The sequence below is a fragment of the Delphinus delphis genome, chromosome 19 (assembly GCF_949987515.2).
Source record: "Delphinus delphis chromosome 19, mDelDel1.2, whole genome shotgun sequence".
Lineage (NCBI taxonomy): Eukaryota > Metazoa > Chordata > Mammalia > Artiodactyla > Delphinidae > Delphinus > Delphinus delphis.
The window spans coordinates 20,590,249-20,605,758 of record NC_082701.1 but is presented as its reverse complement, the minus strand read 5'-3'; the positions used below and the strand labels follow the sequence as shown (position 1 = coordinate 20,605,758).

General features: G+C 37.1%; 1 protein-coding gene across 2 annotated transcripts; it reads right to left on the bottom strand.

The window, feature by feature from the left end:
• Nucleotides 1–2,978: 2,978 nt before the first annotated feature.
• On the bottom strand, nt 2,979–12,259 carry KRT222 (keratin 222). 2 transcript variants are annotated; one of them, XM_059997127.1, is made up of 6 exons: nt 12,091–12,259; nt 8,544–8,672; nt 7,599–7,819; nt 5,931–6,007; nt 5,616–5,751; nt 2,979–5,209 (listed from the first exon to the last, which is right to left on the bottom strand). In XM_059997127.1, the coding sequence occupies exons 1-6, from the start codon at nt 12,184–12,186 to the stop codon at nt 4,981–4,983; spliced, it is 888 nt and encodes a 295-aa protein (XP_059853110.1). In that variant the 5' UTR covers nt 12,187–12,259; the 3' UTR covers nt 2,979–4,980. The 2 variants fall into 2 exon arrangements, with proteins under 2 accessions (XP_059853110.1, XP_059853111.1); XM_059997128.1 differs by having other exon boundaries at nt 12,009–12,202.
• Nucleotides 12,260–15,510: the final 3,251 nt, after the last annotated feature.

The window sequence follows — 15,510 nt, the reverse complement described above, 5'->3', positions numbered from 1 at the left end:
ATTTAAAACTGCATCGCATTCCCCAACCTCCATTCATGGTTTGTACTTTGTTTTTTTTCTACAGTATTTATCACCACCTAACATCCTCTATTTGTTATGTGCTTATTGTCTTTTTCTTCCCATCGGGATGAAAGCTCCTTGAGTGGGGGGCTTTTGACATCTGGAGCAGTGCCCATTCAGGTGCTCTTATTTGTGGAGTGAATAAATGAATGGCTATCTCATTTTCTTCCCTTTGGCTCCTTCTGTGCTCCAAAGATTTGCAGAATTAAGAAAGGAGGAATATAGGGAAGATAAAAGAGAGAAAGCCCTAGAGATTAAGACTGAAGAGTGTGGGCTTCCCTGGTGGCGCAATGGTTGAGAGTCCGCCTGCCGATGCAGGGGACATGGGTTCGTGCCCTGGTCTGGGAAGATCCCACATGCCGCGGAGCGGCTGGGCCCGTGAGCCATGGCCGCTGAGCCTGCGCGTCCGGAGCCTGTGCTCTGCAAAGGGAGAGGCCACAACAGTGAGAGGCCCGCGGACCGCCAAAAAAAAAAAAAAAAAAGACTGAAGAGTGGATTCAACTTACACTGAGTTGCTGTTGATTTTTCCCCAAGCAACCATCAGCACATATGATCTTGCATGGACAGGGATATTTATGGGAACTGCAGGACAGACTTTTGGAATGGTGATTATTCCTGGAAAACGTGGTATGCATCATTAACATGACTGTTCAGCTACATGTAACTGTGAAGTCATTGGGAGCCCTTGCAGGCGCCTTATAGTAGACCACAGTGATAGTCTTAGGACCAAGTAGTTTAGTTTTCTTTCTGGCAGCAAGATTCAGGAACTTGGCCTGCTTTCCTCTCTGACACTGCTCATATTTCCTTGAGATACTTCTTCCCCCGCTCCAGGCAGGGAAGTCAAAACTAGTAAGTGATTAAGCTGGGAGTGAAGCCCAGGTCTCTTTGATTTCTTTCTATAGTAGTGTGGGAAGAAGCTGGGAGGGACACAATTAGGGGTAGAATGAGAACCATGAGTGGGAAGGAAGAAAGAGGACAAAATGGGAGAGAACAAGGAAAAACCCATAGTCCTTGGACACCTAGTAGTCTGTGCGAATTGCTTCTAGGAGGTTTATTCCTATATAACGCTTTAAAATTGTACACAATTTTTAGATGCTTTTTTTTTTAACCCCCAGATAGAGGGTTTGGAGTTTAACAGATTTCCAAAGAGTTCTGTGACTCAAAAAATATTTTGAACCAAACACTGAACCATGCAATTTGTCTGTAGTTTGTTCTAATGAAGCTTTTTTCAATGGATTTTTTCCCCCTTAAAATAGGGAAAGGGAGAACAGAACTCTGTCTGAGCCAAATAGCTTATAAAGTCTGGATATTAAAAAAAAAAATTCTGGCTCTAGGAAAAATGGTGAAATAAGCTAGTTTTCTCAGCTGTTTCTGTGAAGGCAGAAGTTATGACTATTCAGTTGCTATCACTAGAAATTGTTGTGAAATATTGAAGCCCGGAAGATTTCCAGGTCTGAGTGATTCACGAGGTTTTGTAGACTTCGACAAAGTATGGTTTGTTTTTACAGCCTTCTGCATTACCTTCAAAATACCTGGGGATTTGGGACATGAACTTTGACACATGGTGTGGAAAAGGATGAAAGTGTTTGAAAACAGAATGGTCCTGGAGAACCTGGGGTATGGTCTGTCATCCACAGGCCTTATTTGAGGGTCCAGGGCAGGTGACAGCAAACTGCAGGTGCAGGCCAGGACTGAGCTGGCTTCTGTTTTTGTAGTTTTATTAGGACACAGCCATGCCCACTTATTTACATATTATTTATGTAGCAGCTGCTTTCAGCTATAAGGGCAGAGTTGTATAGTTGCTACAGGGATTCTATGGCGCGAAAAACCTAAAATAATTGCTATGTGGGCTTTTACAAAGTTTGCCAGTCCTGGTCTAGGGTCTAAATGGGTGAGGGAAACTGGAAAAGGCTTGTACTGGTTTGCACATACACCTTATTTCAAAATGTTTCTTTGTAGTATGCCCATGAATGTTGGCAATCTATGTGTACATGATGGCCATAACTTATAAACATAGAACTAAATTCTACCCTGTGCACAGACTTTCCTTTCATTTCATGTGTTGCTAATTTGAGTAATGTGTGTATACATATTATTTAACTGAAGTTTATTTTTTGGCCCATGTACCATAACATGATTCCATTGGAAACTTTCAAATTATTTTAAACTTTTTTTTTTTTTTTTTACTTTGGAGAACATTTTGTACTTTAAACTATCATGGTAGAACAGGTCAAACTGGATAACTCACTGGGAAAGAATAACTCTTCTGGCAGTAATTGAAGAATTTAAAAAATTCTCTTTACCTGTTGTGTTTGAACTATTACTTACTCATCGTCAGCTATGATTGTCCTCACAAATTCTTCTCTCCCAGTGACCATTTTCATCCAAATAGTACTGTATATTTGAGTAGTGCTTTGCCAGATATTTTCACATGTATATCATTTCAAACATTTCTGTGAGGTAGGCAGCATAGGAGTTCTGATCAACCACCATCTTTCTCTTAATTTTCAGGTGTGAAAATTGAGGCCTAGGGAATTTAAGTGATTCCTTCCTGGTTACATGGGTCATTACTGACAGTCCCAGGGCTGATATCCTGCAATTGTTGGTAACTGGAATTATTATTTACTTTTGTATTTTGTTATGGAAGGGTGCATTTGAACCATTTTAGAGAGATTGAAGAATATTCATTTCTATTCATCCATCAAGTGAGGATAATATTCATCTGTGGGATTGTTGTAAGAATTAGAGATTGTGTACGAAGATGCTGAGTACAGGGCCAGGAGTAGAGCGAGCACTCTGCAAATGGTGGCTCCTGTTATACTTTTCCCAGGATCATGGGATTATTTTTATTTTTTAATTAGAATATACCATTAGAATATACTCTTCTTAATTTTTCTGTTGTTAAAAAAAGTATAAAAATTGTGCTTTTGTGCACCTTGTTTACAGTTTTCTTCATCCCCCAATTGAGCTAACAATATTGGAACAATTAAACTCAAAACAATGTATCAAACTCAAATACAATGCAGGTTTGTAGTTCATGTTTCAACTTTTTTTTTTTTATTGTAGTGGTATCATTTACTTTGGTAAATTCATATCCCAATTTAAAATGCCCCAAAGCAAATAAAACTCTGTTATAAATTCAAGTACTGTATTTTAAAATGTACATGTAATACACACAATAGCTACATAGTGGAATTACTATAACAAGCAGTTACATTCATGATGCCCAGTACTAAGTTTTCGACACTGCGTATAGATTACACTAGATATATTTCTTTATTTATGATACTGTTACTTAGTACAGTAACTTTAGTACAATAGCTTATACGATTGCATTTCCAAAGCTTTAATAAAGTTAGTAGCATTTAACTAATATTGAATGAAAACATTTTTATGTGTAGGATGTATTTTAGGTCAGATGCTTATGCAAGAATAAGCACTTAACATGCTGTTGTATCCTTGACAAAACAAAATCATCCCTTTCACTAAACAGAATAAGCCAGGCTAAAAGAAATATGATGTAATCAAAAGAAAATTTAAATGTGATTCCCTGTATTATGTTAAAGATTATTTAACATAATTTTCTTCTGGTTAAAATATACTTTTTTTTTTTTGGTTGAAAGAAAGAAGAGAGAGAGAGAGGGAGAGTTGTAAAGGCTGTATTAATATGCTAACAGCTGTAGCCCTTAGATGATACTTTAGCTGGGAAAAAAGTATGGTGAGTTGTACTCAATGTTTTTTTCTGCTTAGAAAAAAATTGATAGCCTATAAATATCTAATGTTTTAAAACAGGTATTTATTATTTAAGGTCTTTAAATATACCTGTATTAAACAAATTAGGTTGTTTAAAAAACTTTGCAACAATACTTGACTTATTCACAAATATATTTTCTATCCATATTTATTGGAGTTTGAACAATTTAAAAACATAAATCCTGCAAATACTCTTAGCTTAGATAACAATACTGTTATCTTAATTCACATAAATGTTTGAACAATACTGTTATCTTAATTCACATAAATGTTCGCAAGAAATATTTATAATACTTTATAGAGTGTCTTTAATGCTTGCATCAGAGACTCAAATTAATCACATTTAACTTTACAGATGGAAAAGTTGGGATGGTAAGAGGTTGGATTAACTGTTCTAGTAATTGGAGTAACTAGCTTTCATGTTCTTTTTGTGCAGCTGGACTTCTGATTTTTTTGTGGGGGAGGACACAAACTTTCAAGTTCTTAGAATAAAGTTAACTCTCTGGAAATCAGATAATGATTACAAAAAACTTTCAGATGAAGATTAATTTAATCATCAAATTAGCCCTGGGGTGTGTTCTATAGTTTGCTCAAAACATCTTACAGAAAATAACTTTTATTTTTCTACCTGTGCAAATTATTATCTCAAAAGGGAAACATTTGGTTAAGTGAATAGTCCTCTTTAAAGGTTCATTTATAATTGCTTTCTTTTTTTAAGTAGAAAAATCTTTTTAGATATAACCAGTCATGGAATAATGATGAATAACTCAGTGTGGTTCTTAACATAGTACAGTCATATTTAAACAGACTATTCCATTTTCCTTAGAATGTTCAGACACTGAGTGAAATTTCAAAGGCTTAACTAAACCATCTTAATGCTTACAGTCTCTGATAAAAATTTCAAGGGAAAAAGAAGACTATTTGGAGAATAAATAAAATAGAAACTGTACTAAATTTCTGAGTTTACGCTCCCTCTGTCCAAAAAATACAGCTATAATTAGATTCAGAGACATTTTGTCCCCCCCCCCTTTTTTTTTTCTGAAGAGTCATACATTGGTCATAACATACATACTTAGTAACTTACATTTTGGGACAGAAGGTGGTCAGCAGGCCTACCTTGGTCCAACCTAATGTCATTTTCACATCAAGTCAAATACTGTCTTTGGATTAATTAGCTGCTGATGGAGGTTTGATAGAGGGGATACTGCATGATCTTCTCATGATAAGCCTGACTTCTATATCTGGTAGATTATCCTGCTTAGTCTGTAAACACCCTTCATCAGTGGCTGCTAAATGAAGATCAAATCGAAGAGAAACAGATTTTTTCCTTAATCGAGGGTTATCTTTAAAGAAGGAACCTTCCCATTCTTTAATAACTTCATCCACTTTCTCTGTCCTGAAATGATAAAATAAATCTTTCTATATGAAGAAGTATGGCTATAGTAAAAAACATGTAATATGTATTGTATATGAAAAATAAATCAAGAAATGTAATTTATATTTACATTTTAAATTATAATTTACATTGTGGCATTTATTATTTATATTCTTTAAAAATCATATTAATAAAATGTCTAACTGATTCTATGGAATTCTCATGTTTTGGTTATATTTTTGGAAAAATGGTCCATTAAGAATAGAGTACTTCATCTGAGTTTTTGTTTATGTATATTTATTCATGTCAGGTTAAAAATCACAATATATAAAATTATGTTTGGAAACGTTCAAAGATTGCTGAGATTACTCAATTGAAGTTAATTTTTTTGGCATATGTTCACTGTTAGTCAAAATTTTTTACTTACTGAATAGTGCCATGAGCTTCAGTGCTTTCTTTCACGACATTTCCATTTAATATTGCTTGTTTGGTCACTGTTTCCACTTTTTCGTTCTCATACTTCTGTGGGACTTTTGTTGAAAAAGATATTTCATTTATAATGGCTGTGAAAATATTATTTATGAAATATTAAATTACAATGTTGAAGTACTATTCACAGTCAATTTGTATGTCAAACTTTATTCAAATATTGCTTGTTTTTGCTACTTTAGAGTATTTATTTATAATCCCTATAAACAGGCACTTCACTTTTTAAGTTAGTTAACTTATATCAGAAACTCACCTGAAGGTAAAACAAAACCAACTCTACTTGTGGTAGGTTTTTGTTCTTTTTTCCCACCTTGGATGCAACCATAATATCTGAAATTGGAAAGAATTATAGGAGCAACATTGTATTAGCATGTAATTGAAACAAATGCTCACAAATAAGAGAATGGATAAATTGTAGTATAGTCATACAAAGGAAATACTACTTAGCAGTGAAAATTAGTGAACTAAGGGTATACTCTATCTGTAGGGAACAATCTCCCAAGTATAACATTGAGTGGGGAAAGAAAGATACATTGTAGCTAATTTTATCAAGGTTAAAAAACATGCAAAACAATTTCACATTTTGCTTAGGGATATATAATGAGACTAATGAGACATAAGCATCAGATCCAGGAGCCAGGTTAGACTGAGGGAAGAGAATGAGATTGGTGGGGGTGTGGTTTAGGTGCTGTGGGTGGGGATTGGGGGGGACTTCAATAACATTGTAAATGTTTCACTTCTTAAACATGGGAGTTCATTATATTTTTCTTGATACTTTGTATATTTATCTTAAATAAATTTAAGATACCTGTGTATCTTAAATATAGCATGATAAAATTTTAAAAATTGTATTAAAGGAATGTTAAAGACCACTTTATCAACATCTTGAATGATTAGGCATTAAATAAAATTTACAACCATTTTATTTCATAATGAATAAATTACATGTATATAGCTATATATATATTTACATAGCACTGTTTTAAGCACTTTACAAACAATTCATTTAATCCTCAGCAATTTTGAGGTAGGCAATATTATTCCCATTTTATAGATGAGAAAACTGAGGAACAGAAAGATTCAGTAACTTTCCCAGCATCACTTAGCTAGTAAGTGGCATATTTTTAATTCAATTTATGTTTTTCAAAGATTTAGTAAATGTCGAGATTTATTATAGGTGAAAGTAGTTTCATCCAGTTTTATAGAGGACTCAGAATTCTGAAGTAAGCAGGAATAAAGGTTTTCTTTTTATGGGAACATGGAAAATTGTACATTGTGCTGTGCCGAAAGCCATATGACCTTATAAGTGATTGCAGATTATGAAATTATGTGAATTAATAAGAATTCCTCTTTTGATACCTTTCGTTACCAGGATATCTGGAAATCTTTCAAATCATGTACTCAGAACAACATTGCTTTCCGTGGTTGTACTATAATAATAATAATAACATTATTATTATTATTATGGTTATAATAATGGTTATTATTATTTTGGTGTTTGATGTGTGTTGGGAGTGGGCCCTTGTGGGAGGGGAAATGTGGTAATGTGTGAATTTTTCAAACTTTCTTTGTGGGTGGTCCATAGAAGGCACTGACTAATTCTAAAAGGGGTGAATGGCCAGGAAAGTGAGAAAGTTAAGGAAGGTCATTTTTGTAGCGATAGAGAATTGTTTACGTTTTGTTCTAGGCTTGCTGTGCTCTTTGTTGTAGCTAATGTCCCTGACTTTGGCTACTCTGTTCATAATTTTGGGAGGCTGGAAATAGTTCTCCCACATATTTTTTGCAGTGCCTAGTAATCCTGTTTTGTGGTAGGAACCCCGTGAGCATGCCTTGGTGATGATGGGTTTTAGATTTAATTTCTCTATGTCAGTGACATAAATGGCTCTGTATTTCTGGTCATTCACTGTATGGAATTAGGTACCTGATTTCTTCCTTTTCCAGGAGGCGGCGATAAGTTGCGATTTCTTGTTCTAGCCTCATCTTCGTGTTGAGGAGCATCTCATGCTCTTGAAGCTGCTTTTCGATGCCGCGCCTTACTTCCTGTAGCTCTTTTTCTAGTCCTTCAATCACTGCCTCTAGGTCTTGCAGCTGCGTCTGGTAATGTTGTTCACTGGCATGTAGGGAGTTTTCAAGGCCCCTTTCCTGTTTTGTACAGATCTTCATCAGTGAATCAGGGAAACTAACTGTGTTTCTGAAATCTGATTTGCAATGTCTTTGTTCTATTGAGTTCTCTTCTTTCTTAAAAAGGTTGCAATAATTGTACAGCCCTTATGCAAGAGGTGTTTCCTTACAGCTTTAGGTATGACCCAAATTTTAAAAAGTTGTATTTTCTATTTACAGCTAGAGAGCTTACTATTTCAAAGGAATCCTGTGATAATTCTTATGTCCAAAAAAAAATCTGCAGTGTGATTAGTTTATTATCACCCTAATTTATTTGATTTCTTAAATATTGAAAAATATAGAATATTAAATATCAAAGCCAGAGCAGACTGCTTATAAAAGGCATTTTCAGAAAGTGTTTAAATATTTTTCTATTAGAATTCTCAGTGGTATGGATAAGACTCCCCACTGTTATGACTTTGGATAATGACAAAGACTCTATTCCCCTACTCTAACAATTAGAGAACCCCAGGGTGATAAGCGAGGGTTATTTCATTTTTAAAGGTGTGAATAAACCTTGAGTGAATTGATAATAGTTATTGCCATGATGGAGGCAGGGCAGTAGTTGAACTAGGTCCATGGATGGAATTCAGTGGTCTGATTTTCAGTTTCTCACTGGCCAGTAATGGACATTATTCCTTTCCCTCTCTTAATCAGATAACATCTGGGGATTCAATGAGCCAGTTGCTTTTGAGATGATTCTCACCACAGCATGGAGAGATTCAATTTCCACTTGCAGGTGATGCCACTGGCGTCGGGCTTCCTTGAGTTCTGCTTGAGCCGCCTTTAAAGCCTCTTCATCTTTGTCCATTTTTTTGCTTAGATCTTCCTCCAACTAGAAGAAAGCCAACAACAACAATAACAACAACAACAACAACAAAAGCACTCTTGAAAGTGAGACATTTAAAAGCAGTTATAGAAAAATAGTACAGGAATCAAATAGTTTTTTCTTTAAATTTTTAAATTACCAATGTGTGTTCTGCTTGGTGCTCCGTTACTAATTAATTAAGTTCATGAGCGAGTCAATTGCACTCTCAGCCTCAGTTTTCTAGGATGTAAAATGAACCTCAAAATTCTTTTCCTACCATGACAGTCTATGAAATGTAGAAAAATACATTTAATGAGAAGTAAGTTTGCAGGACCTAAGTTTGAGACCTCTGATTCTTTTTTATTTTATTTAATTTTTTGATGTGGACCATTTTTTTTAAGTCTTTATTGAATTTGTTAATATTGCTTCTGTTTTATGTTTTGGTTTTTTGGCCGCAAGGCATGTGAGATCTTAGCTCCCCAACCAGGGATTGAACCCACACCCACTGAATTGGAAGGCGAAGTCTTAACCACTGGACTGCCAGGGAAGTCCTGAGACCTCTGATTCTTAACTTTCTGTTGTTTATGTTATCATTAAGGAAGAAAGATAGAAAATTAGCTACTGCCCACCCTCCCATATTTTCTTGTAGGCTGCTTCATAAAAGCAGATAAACAGCTATATATCCTAAATCGATCATTTCTAGGACTGGGTATGGACAGGATACTTTACAATAATTTACAGGATAATTTACAATACTGCTAGAAAGTGTATTATGAATCATTTAGAGAGTTAAGTTATCATAGCCATTAGAGATTCTATAATAGACTTCTGTATTAAGAGAACCCATTGTTGATTTACCTTTCTTAGAAGGCATGTTAGGGCGCGCAGTGGTTGAGAGTCCGCCTGCCGATGCAGGGGACTCGGGTTCCTGCCCCGGTCTGGGAAGATCCCACATGCCGCAAAGCGGCTGGGCCCGTGAGCCATGGCCACTTAGCCTGCTTCTCCGGAGCCTGTGCTCCACAACGGGAGAGGCCACAACAGTGAGAGGCCCGCGTACAGAAAATAAATAAATAAAAATCTATTGTACCACCAAATTAAATTTTTTACATTTTAAAATGCATTTTTATAAATACATTAAGAAGTTCTAATTTTTGCTTCAAAATACTGCAATCAATTGCATACATTGCTCCTACTGCACTTCCCGGACCGGGGCACGAACCCGCATCCCCTGCATCGGCAGGTGGACTCTCAACCACTGCGCCACCAGGGAAGCCCAATAGATTTTTTTTAAAAGGAAATATTGGATTAAATGAAAGTCAATAAAGTTTAGCGCGAGGTATTAGACAACAAAATTCATTCATTTCTTTTGGTTTGTTGTATCACTTATTCTTAGTGTTAAGTTGGCAAAGCCAAGCAGCAACACATATCAGAGCAACTACAAAAGAGGATGACAAGAATTTTGGAAATAGAAGAGCATAAAAATGCTGGTCTCTTGGATGTTGAGTGAGGAGCTGGCAGCTAGGCATGTGTGGTAGCTAGATTCCGAAGATGGCTCCCCATGAATCACACCTCCCCAAATTCATGTCCTTGTTTGGTCCTCTTCCACACTGAATCTGGGATAACCTGTGTCTTGTTTTAGCCAGTAGAATATAGCTGAAGTGCCAGTTCTAGGCCTAAGCCTTAGGAAGCCCTGATGACTTCCACTCCTATGATTTTGGGAGCTCTGGGCCAACATGTAAGAGATCTGGTTACCCTGTTGCAGAGGTCATGTAGAGAGGCCAGATGGAGAGAAACAGGCCCAGTTGTCTCAGCTGAGCCAGCCTTCCAGAAATGCCCTGCCAAGGTGCCAGACACAGGAGTGAGCCACCTTGGATGTCCCAACCTAGTTTTGCCCCAAGATGACTGAAGTCCTAGCCAATGTCATGTGCAGCAGAAGAATAACCCCCACTGAACCCAGTCAAGCCACAGCATCGTGAAAGACAATACAATTGTTTTAATCCACCAAGTTGTGGAGTGGTTTGTTATACAGCAGTAAATAACTAAATTAGCTTATGTTTATTTTGTAATAAATAAGTAATCAGGCTTCCTTGAATTTATTCCAGTTGATTTTCTAAATTCTTTGAAAAAACATCCCCTAAAGTAGTTTTATGTTAAGAAGATGAAACAAAACTTACTGTAGTCTTGCTTTTTCACTTTATTCACTTCAGCATAATGACTTGTAAACTAAATAACTTGTATTTCTATTATTGCAAAATAAAATGTTTATTTGGCTTATAATTTTTAGAAATTGCCATCTGTTAATTGTTTTCTTCTCTTTGTAAAAGGTGAGTGAACTATTCCAACACTTAAATCAAATATCCCAGTGAATTTGCTTCATCTACGATGCTGATAACTCTTTATGAAGACCGAAAATGTTACCCAGAAGTTAAATGTATGTTGTCACTAAAAATGAATTGCATGCAGTAATGTCCTATGATTTCCCAACAATATTTTTTCCCTTTTGGGTATGTTCTTAAGTAAACTCTTTGCTGTGCTTGGGTGCTTGGAATAGAACTTGTACTCAGATATGATAGGTAAACCAAAAAAAAAAAAAAAAACAAAAACCCTGAATTTCTGAATCCTTGTTTCTAAAAGAGTTGTTTATTCATTTGTTTAGAGATGAGACCTTAATTTATTACTAAAGGTGCTTGTCATTTTAAAACAAAGTAAGTCTATGAAATTAGGATTTAGCTCTTATTTAACTTGACTCTCTTATAAAAAAATACTTAAATATTGCATGCTTAGTATTAGAAATAAACATTTCTCATCTTTTAGTACAAAAGCAAAAACCTGTAATTGAAGTAGAAAGTCATTTTCGATTTGGCAATTTTGATTGTCCCAATTTATATCATTGTTTCTGAATGCCATGTTCACATACTCAGATGATTTCTATTTATAACAATCTGGTATAAAATTGAACTCATTAAAAAATGATAGAAACCTTTTAGAAATATTTTACTTAGGTTTATCTTGCCAAGTGTGGAAGCTAATAAATCTTACTATAAAGCTTGTCATTTTAAAGATGTTATTTATATTATCTCTATAAATAACTCCATAATAGCTTCGAAGGGTATCTGAAATGTTCCTTCCTGTAGGATGTCTAAAAGAGATTAGAGTGCACCATTTTATTGTATGTTGATTCCGTGTTTTGTTAATGATAGTAACCTCATGATTTATATAAAAATCAAATGTATCAATCAACATTCATTTAATGGTTATTTAACAGGAATAATCACAGCCTTTCCCCCTGTAGTCCCAGTCACTTTGCAGTAAAACCTAAATTCCTTCCCCAGTATATGCTGCATTGAAAAGGAAATACTGTACCTCAGAGAGGCCGAGACAGGAATTGGATAGACATGGATTGTCTCCTTATCCTGGAAGATGCCTGTCTGTATGAAATCATTACCTGGATCCTTGTTGAGAGCACGGTCTCTATCTGATTTCTGGTGAGGAGCTTTTCATAGTTTGCCCTGATCTCATTGAGTAGCTGGGACAGCTCCATTCTTTTCCCATCCTCCACCTTGGCTATCAGAACCTTATCGATAGGATGAGTCTCTGCCGCAGAACCTGCACTGTCTGCATCGCGCGCAGAGACAGCTCCATGGAGCCTTAAAGATACAGAGCTCCTTTTTTTTTCCGGAAGCCACGGATAGCCCGGGTTTCTAATCAATTATGCAAATATTTGATAAACGCTTTTCTCCTATTGTTGTTGATCTAGTAGAAGTGTCAGGCTCTCTGTAAAGTAACAGAAAAATGAAAACAGTCTCAGTATTCTTGAATTGGTTCTCTAAAACTGAGCACGTTTGCGGGGGGAGTTAATTTAGCTTGTGGAAAGGAAATGGGGCATAACATAAAGAAAATTGTATTTTGTTTTCCCAAGATATTGCGTGGAAATAAATCTGGGCTCAAAACATGGTAACTAAGCTTTCCTTTTATGGCTTTCCTCACCATTTGGATAATTTACACAGAAATGCTGTGGGAGGGCATTAGAATATGTTGTAAACCTTGAATATTCTGACAGTTATTGGAAAAAGCTACCATCAGATTCAGCTGACAGTTGTCATCAGCCGCAGGACTGACTGACAGTATTTCTCTTAAATACATGCTGCGTGGCTCATGGTGGGCTGCTGGTCTGACCGCAGGCTTTGATATATTGTGGTGAATTCCTGAAGGTACATTACAGATGAAGCTATGGCTGGAAGTAAGCGCTAAGAGAGTATGAGAGCTGACCGTTAACATTTCCAACGTTTTAATAAGGTTGAAGAAATATGATCAGATGGTCCCTGAGCAGGATGTGTTCATTGAGGTAAGATGTATTGTGGGGTTATTCCTTCATGAGTAAACAGAGTTAATGATAGCTCCTACTTGTAAATATAACATTTGTGCAGCTCTTCTAACTTTAAAAAGCACGTTTACGACTGTCATTCCATTCAGTAGTCACAATCCCTGTCATTTTGTAACGTGTAAAGATGACAAGCCTGAGGCAGGAGGGGTTAGGGCATCTTTCCCAAGGACGTATGGTGATGTTATGGCATCCTTGGGACTGGGACTTTGACTCCTTGGCTGTATTCCGAATATTGTCCCATCTGCCCCTGCATTATGTCTCTCCCCACCTAAATTCCTTGTTTAGCCTGGCAAGCTGGTTGTTAGATATGACTCAAAATATTTTTGAGATTAGATCTATCACTGTTGTTATTTGTAGAGTGGCTTGGCTGAAAGTGTATCTGGAGTGTAGTTCAGGAAATAATCAATCTTTGGCTCTAGTGCTCACAGGGCCTTTGAATGTGCACCATGCTCTTTTAATTTCTGAATTAACTCACTACTGGCCAGTCCAGTCTGTGCTGGGCATTCCCACAGTCGCCTCCAAAGAAAGCTGGCAGACCAGAGCCCCTGCTGAGAGGCGAGTTTCCGGGTCATTCTTGTACTCTGTTTCATTTGACCCATGCCTCCTCCACCCTCCCCACTGGTCACAGTGGATTGGCCTGGGCTGGACACTTGACCTAAGGATAAACAACCTGTAGGTCAGAGACCTATGAGGTAGCCTGACGCAAAAGCTCTGACTGAAGAGCATCACTTATGATTATTTAGGACAAACTGATTCTCTTTTTTTGGTAATTGCAACTGAGAAATAGGAAGAGAATCAGGCATTGATAGTGGGAGGAGAATCAGGAAAGAATTAAACTCTTGTTGCTTTATCTAGCTCCTGCTGTTCTCTGCCTAAAATACAGAGAGCTGAACTAGATTCCCCGGAGGACAGGCCTGGCAATCTGCATCTGAAACGAGCCTCTCGGGTATTTCTACCCTATAGCAGTGCTTTCGATAGAAATAGAATGCAAGCCACAAATGCAAACCACGTATGTAATTTAAACTTTCTAGTTGTCATATCAAAAGATAGAAACAAGTGAAATGAATTTTAATATTATATTTTATATATCTGAGATATATCATGTCATCAATATAAATTTGTGCTTTTTTTTGGCCACGGCGCACTGCTTGCAGGATCTTAGTTACCCCACCGGGGATTGAACCCGCGCCCCAACAGTGAAAGTGCTGAGTCCTAACCACTGGACTGCTAGGGAATTCCCTCAATATAAATTATTATTATTATTATTATTAATTTATTTATTTATTTTTGCGGTACGCGGGCCTCTCACTGTTGTGGCCTCTCCCGTTGCGGAGCACAGGCTCCGGACGCGCAGGCTCAGCGGACATGGCTCACGGGCCCAGCCGCTCCGCGGCATGTGGGACCTTACCAGACCGGGGCACGAACCCGTGTCCCCTGCATCGGCAGGAGGACGCTCAACCACTGCGCCACCTGGGAAGCCCCAATATAAATTATTAATGAGATATTTTACATCCTTTATTTTTGGTACTGTCTTTGAAATCCAGTGTGTATTTTTATGCCCATCTCAATTTGGATGAGCCATGTTTAAAGTGCTCAGTAACCATGGGGCTAGTGGGGAAGTCCCTGTATGTACTTGGGCACCCATTCAAGTACCTAATTTTGTTGTATACGAGGGTCCCGAATCTTAATCCATTTAGTGTTTTGCCTGTCTTACACATAAATGTTGTGATCAGGTTTTATTCTAAGAAGTGTACCAGAGGGACTTCTCTGGTGGCGCAGTGGTTAAGAATCTTCCTGCCAATGCAGGCGACACAGGTTAGAGCCCTGGTACGGGAAGATCCTACATGCAGCGGAGCAACCCACGAGACACAACTACTGAAGCCTGCGCGCCTAGAGCTTGTGCTCCGCAACAAGAGATGTCCCCGCAGAGAAGCCGGCGCTCCGCAACGAAGAGTAGCCCCCGCTCGCCGCAACTAGAGAAAGCCCTCTCGCAGCAACGAGGATCCAACGTAGCCAAAAAAAAAAAAAAAAAAGTGTACCAGATAGAACTGATGGTGACACAAGTTTCTATCAAGTGGATTTCTCCTCCAGGCATTTGTAAATACAAATCTCTTTTCTTTAGACAGACATATCAGTCTAACTGATCTTTTAATTTAGGGGATAATCTCATAGAGCCCGGGTATTATTTTGCTTATTAAGTGTAATTTCTTTAGCAGCTTAAATATTGTGAATTTCTTTTTAAATCAGTCACGCCATTTCATAGGATTATAGATGCATAATTCATCAGCAAATAAAGATGTATTTTTTTGTACTTTAAAAAAATTGTTGTAAGTGACAGGACTTTACTTTGCTAGCTTGTCCTCTTTTTGTTATATTGCTGATTTTTCTCACGGGAACATGCCTGCACACGATCTGGTTTAATCTTGTGTTTCATGTATCAATTAAGAATATAATTAGACAGATCTGTGTTGGAATGTGTTT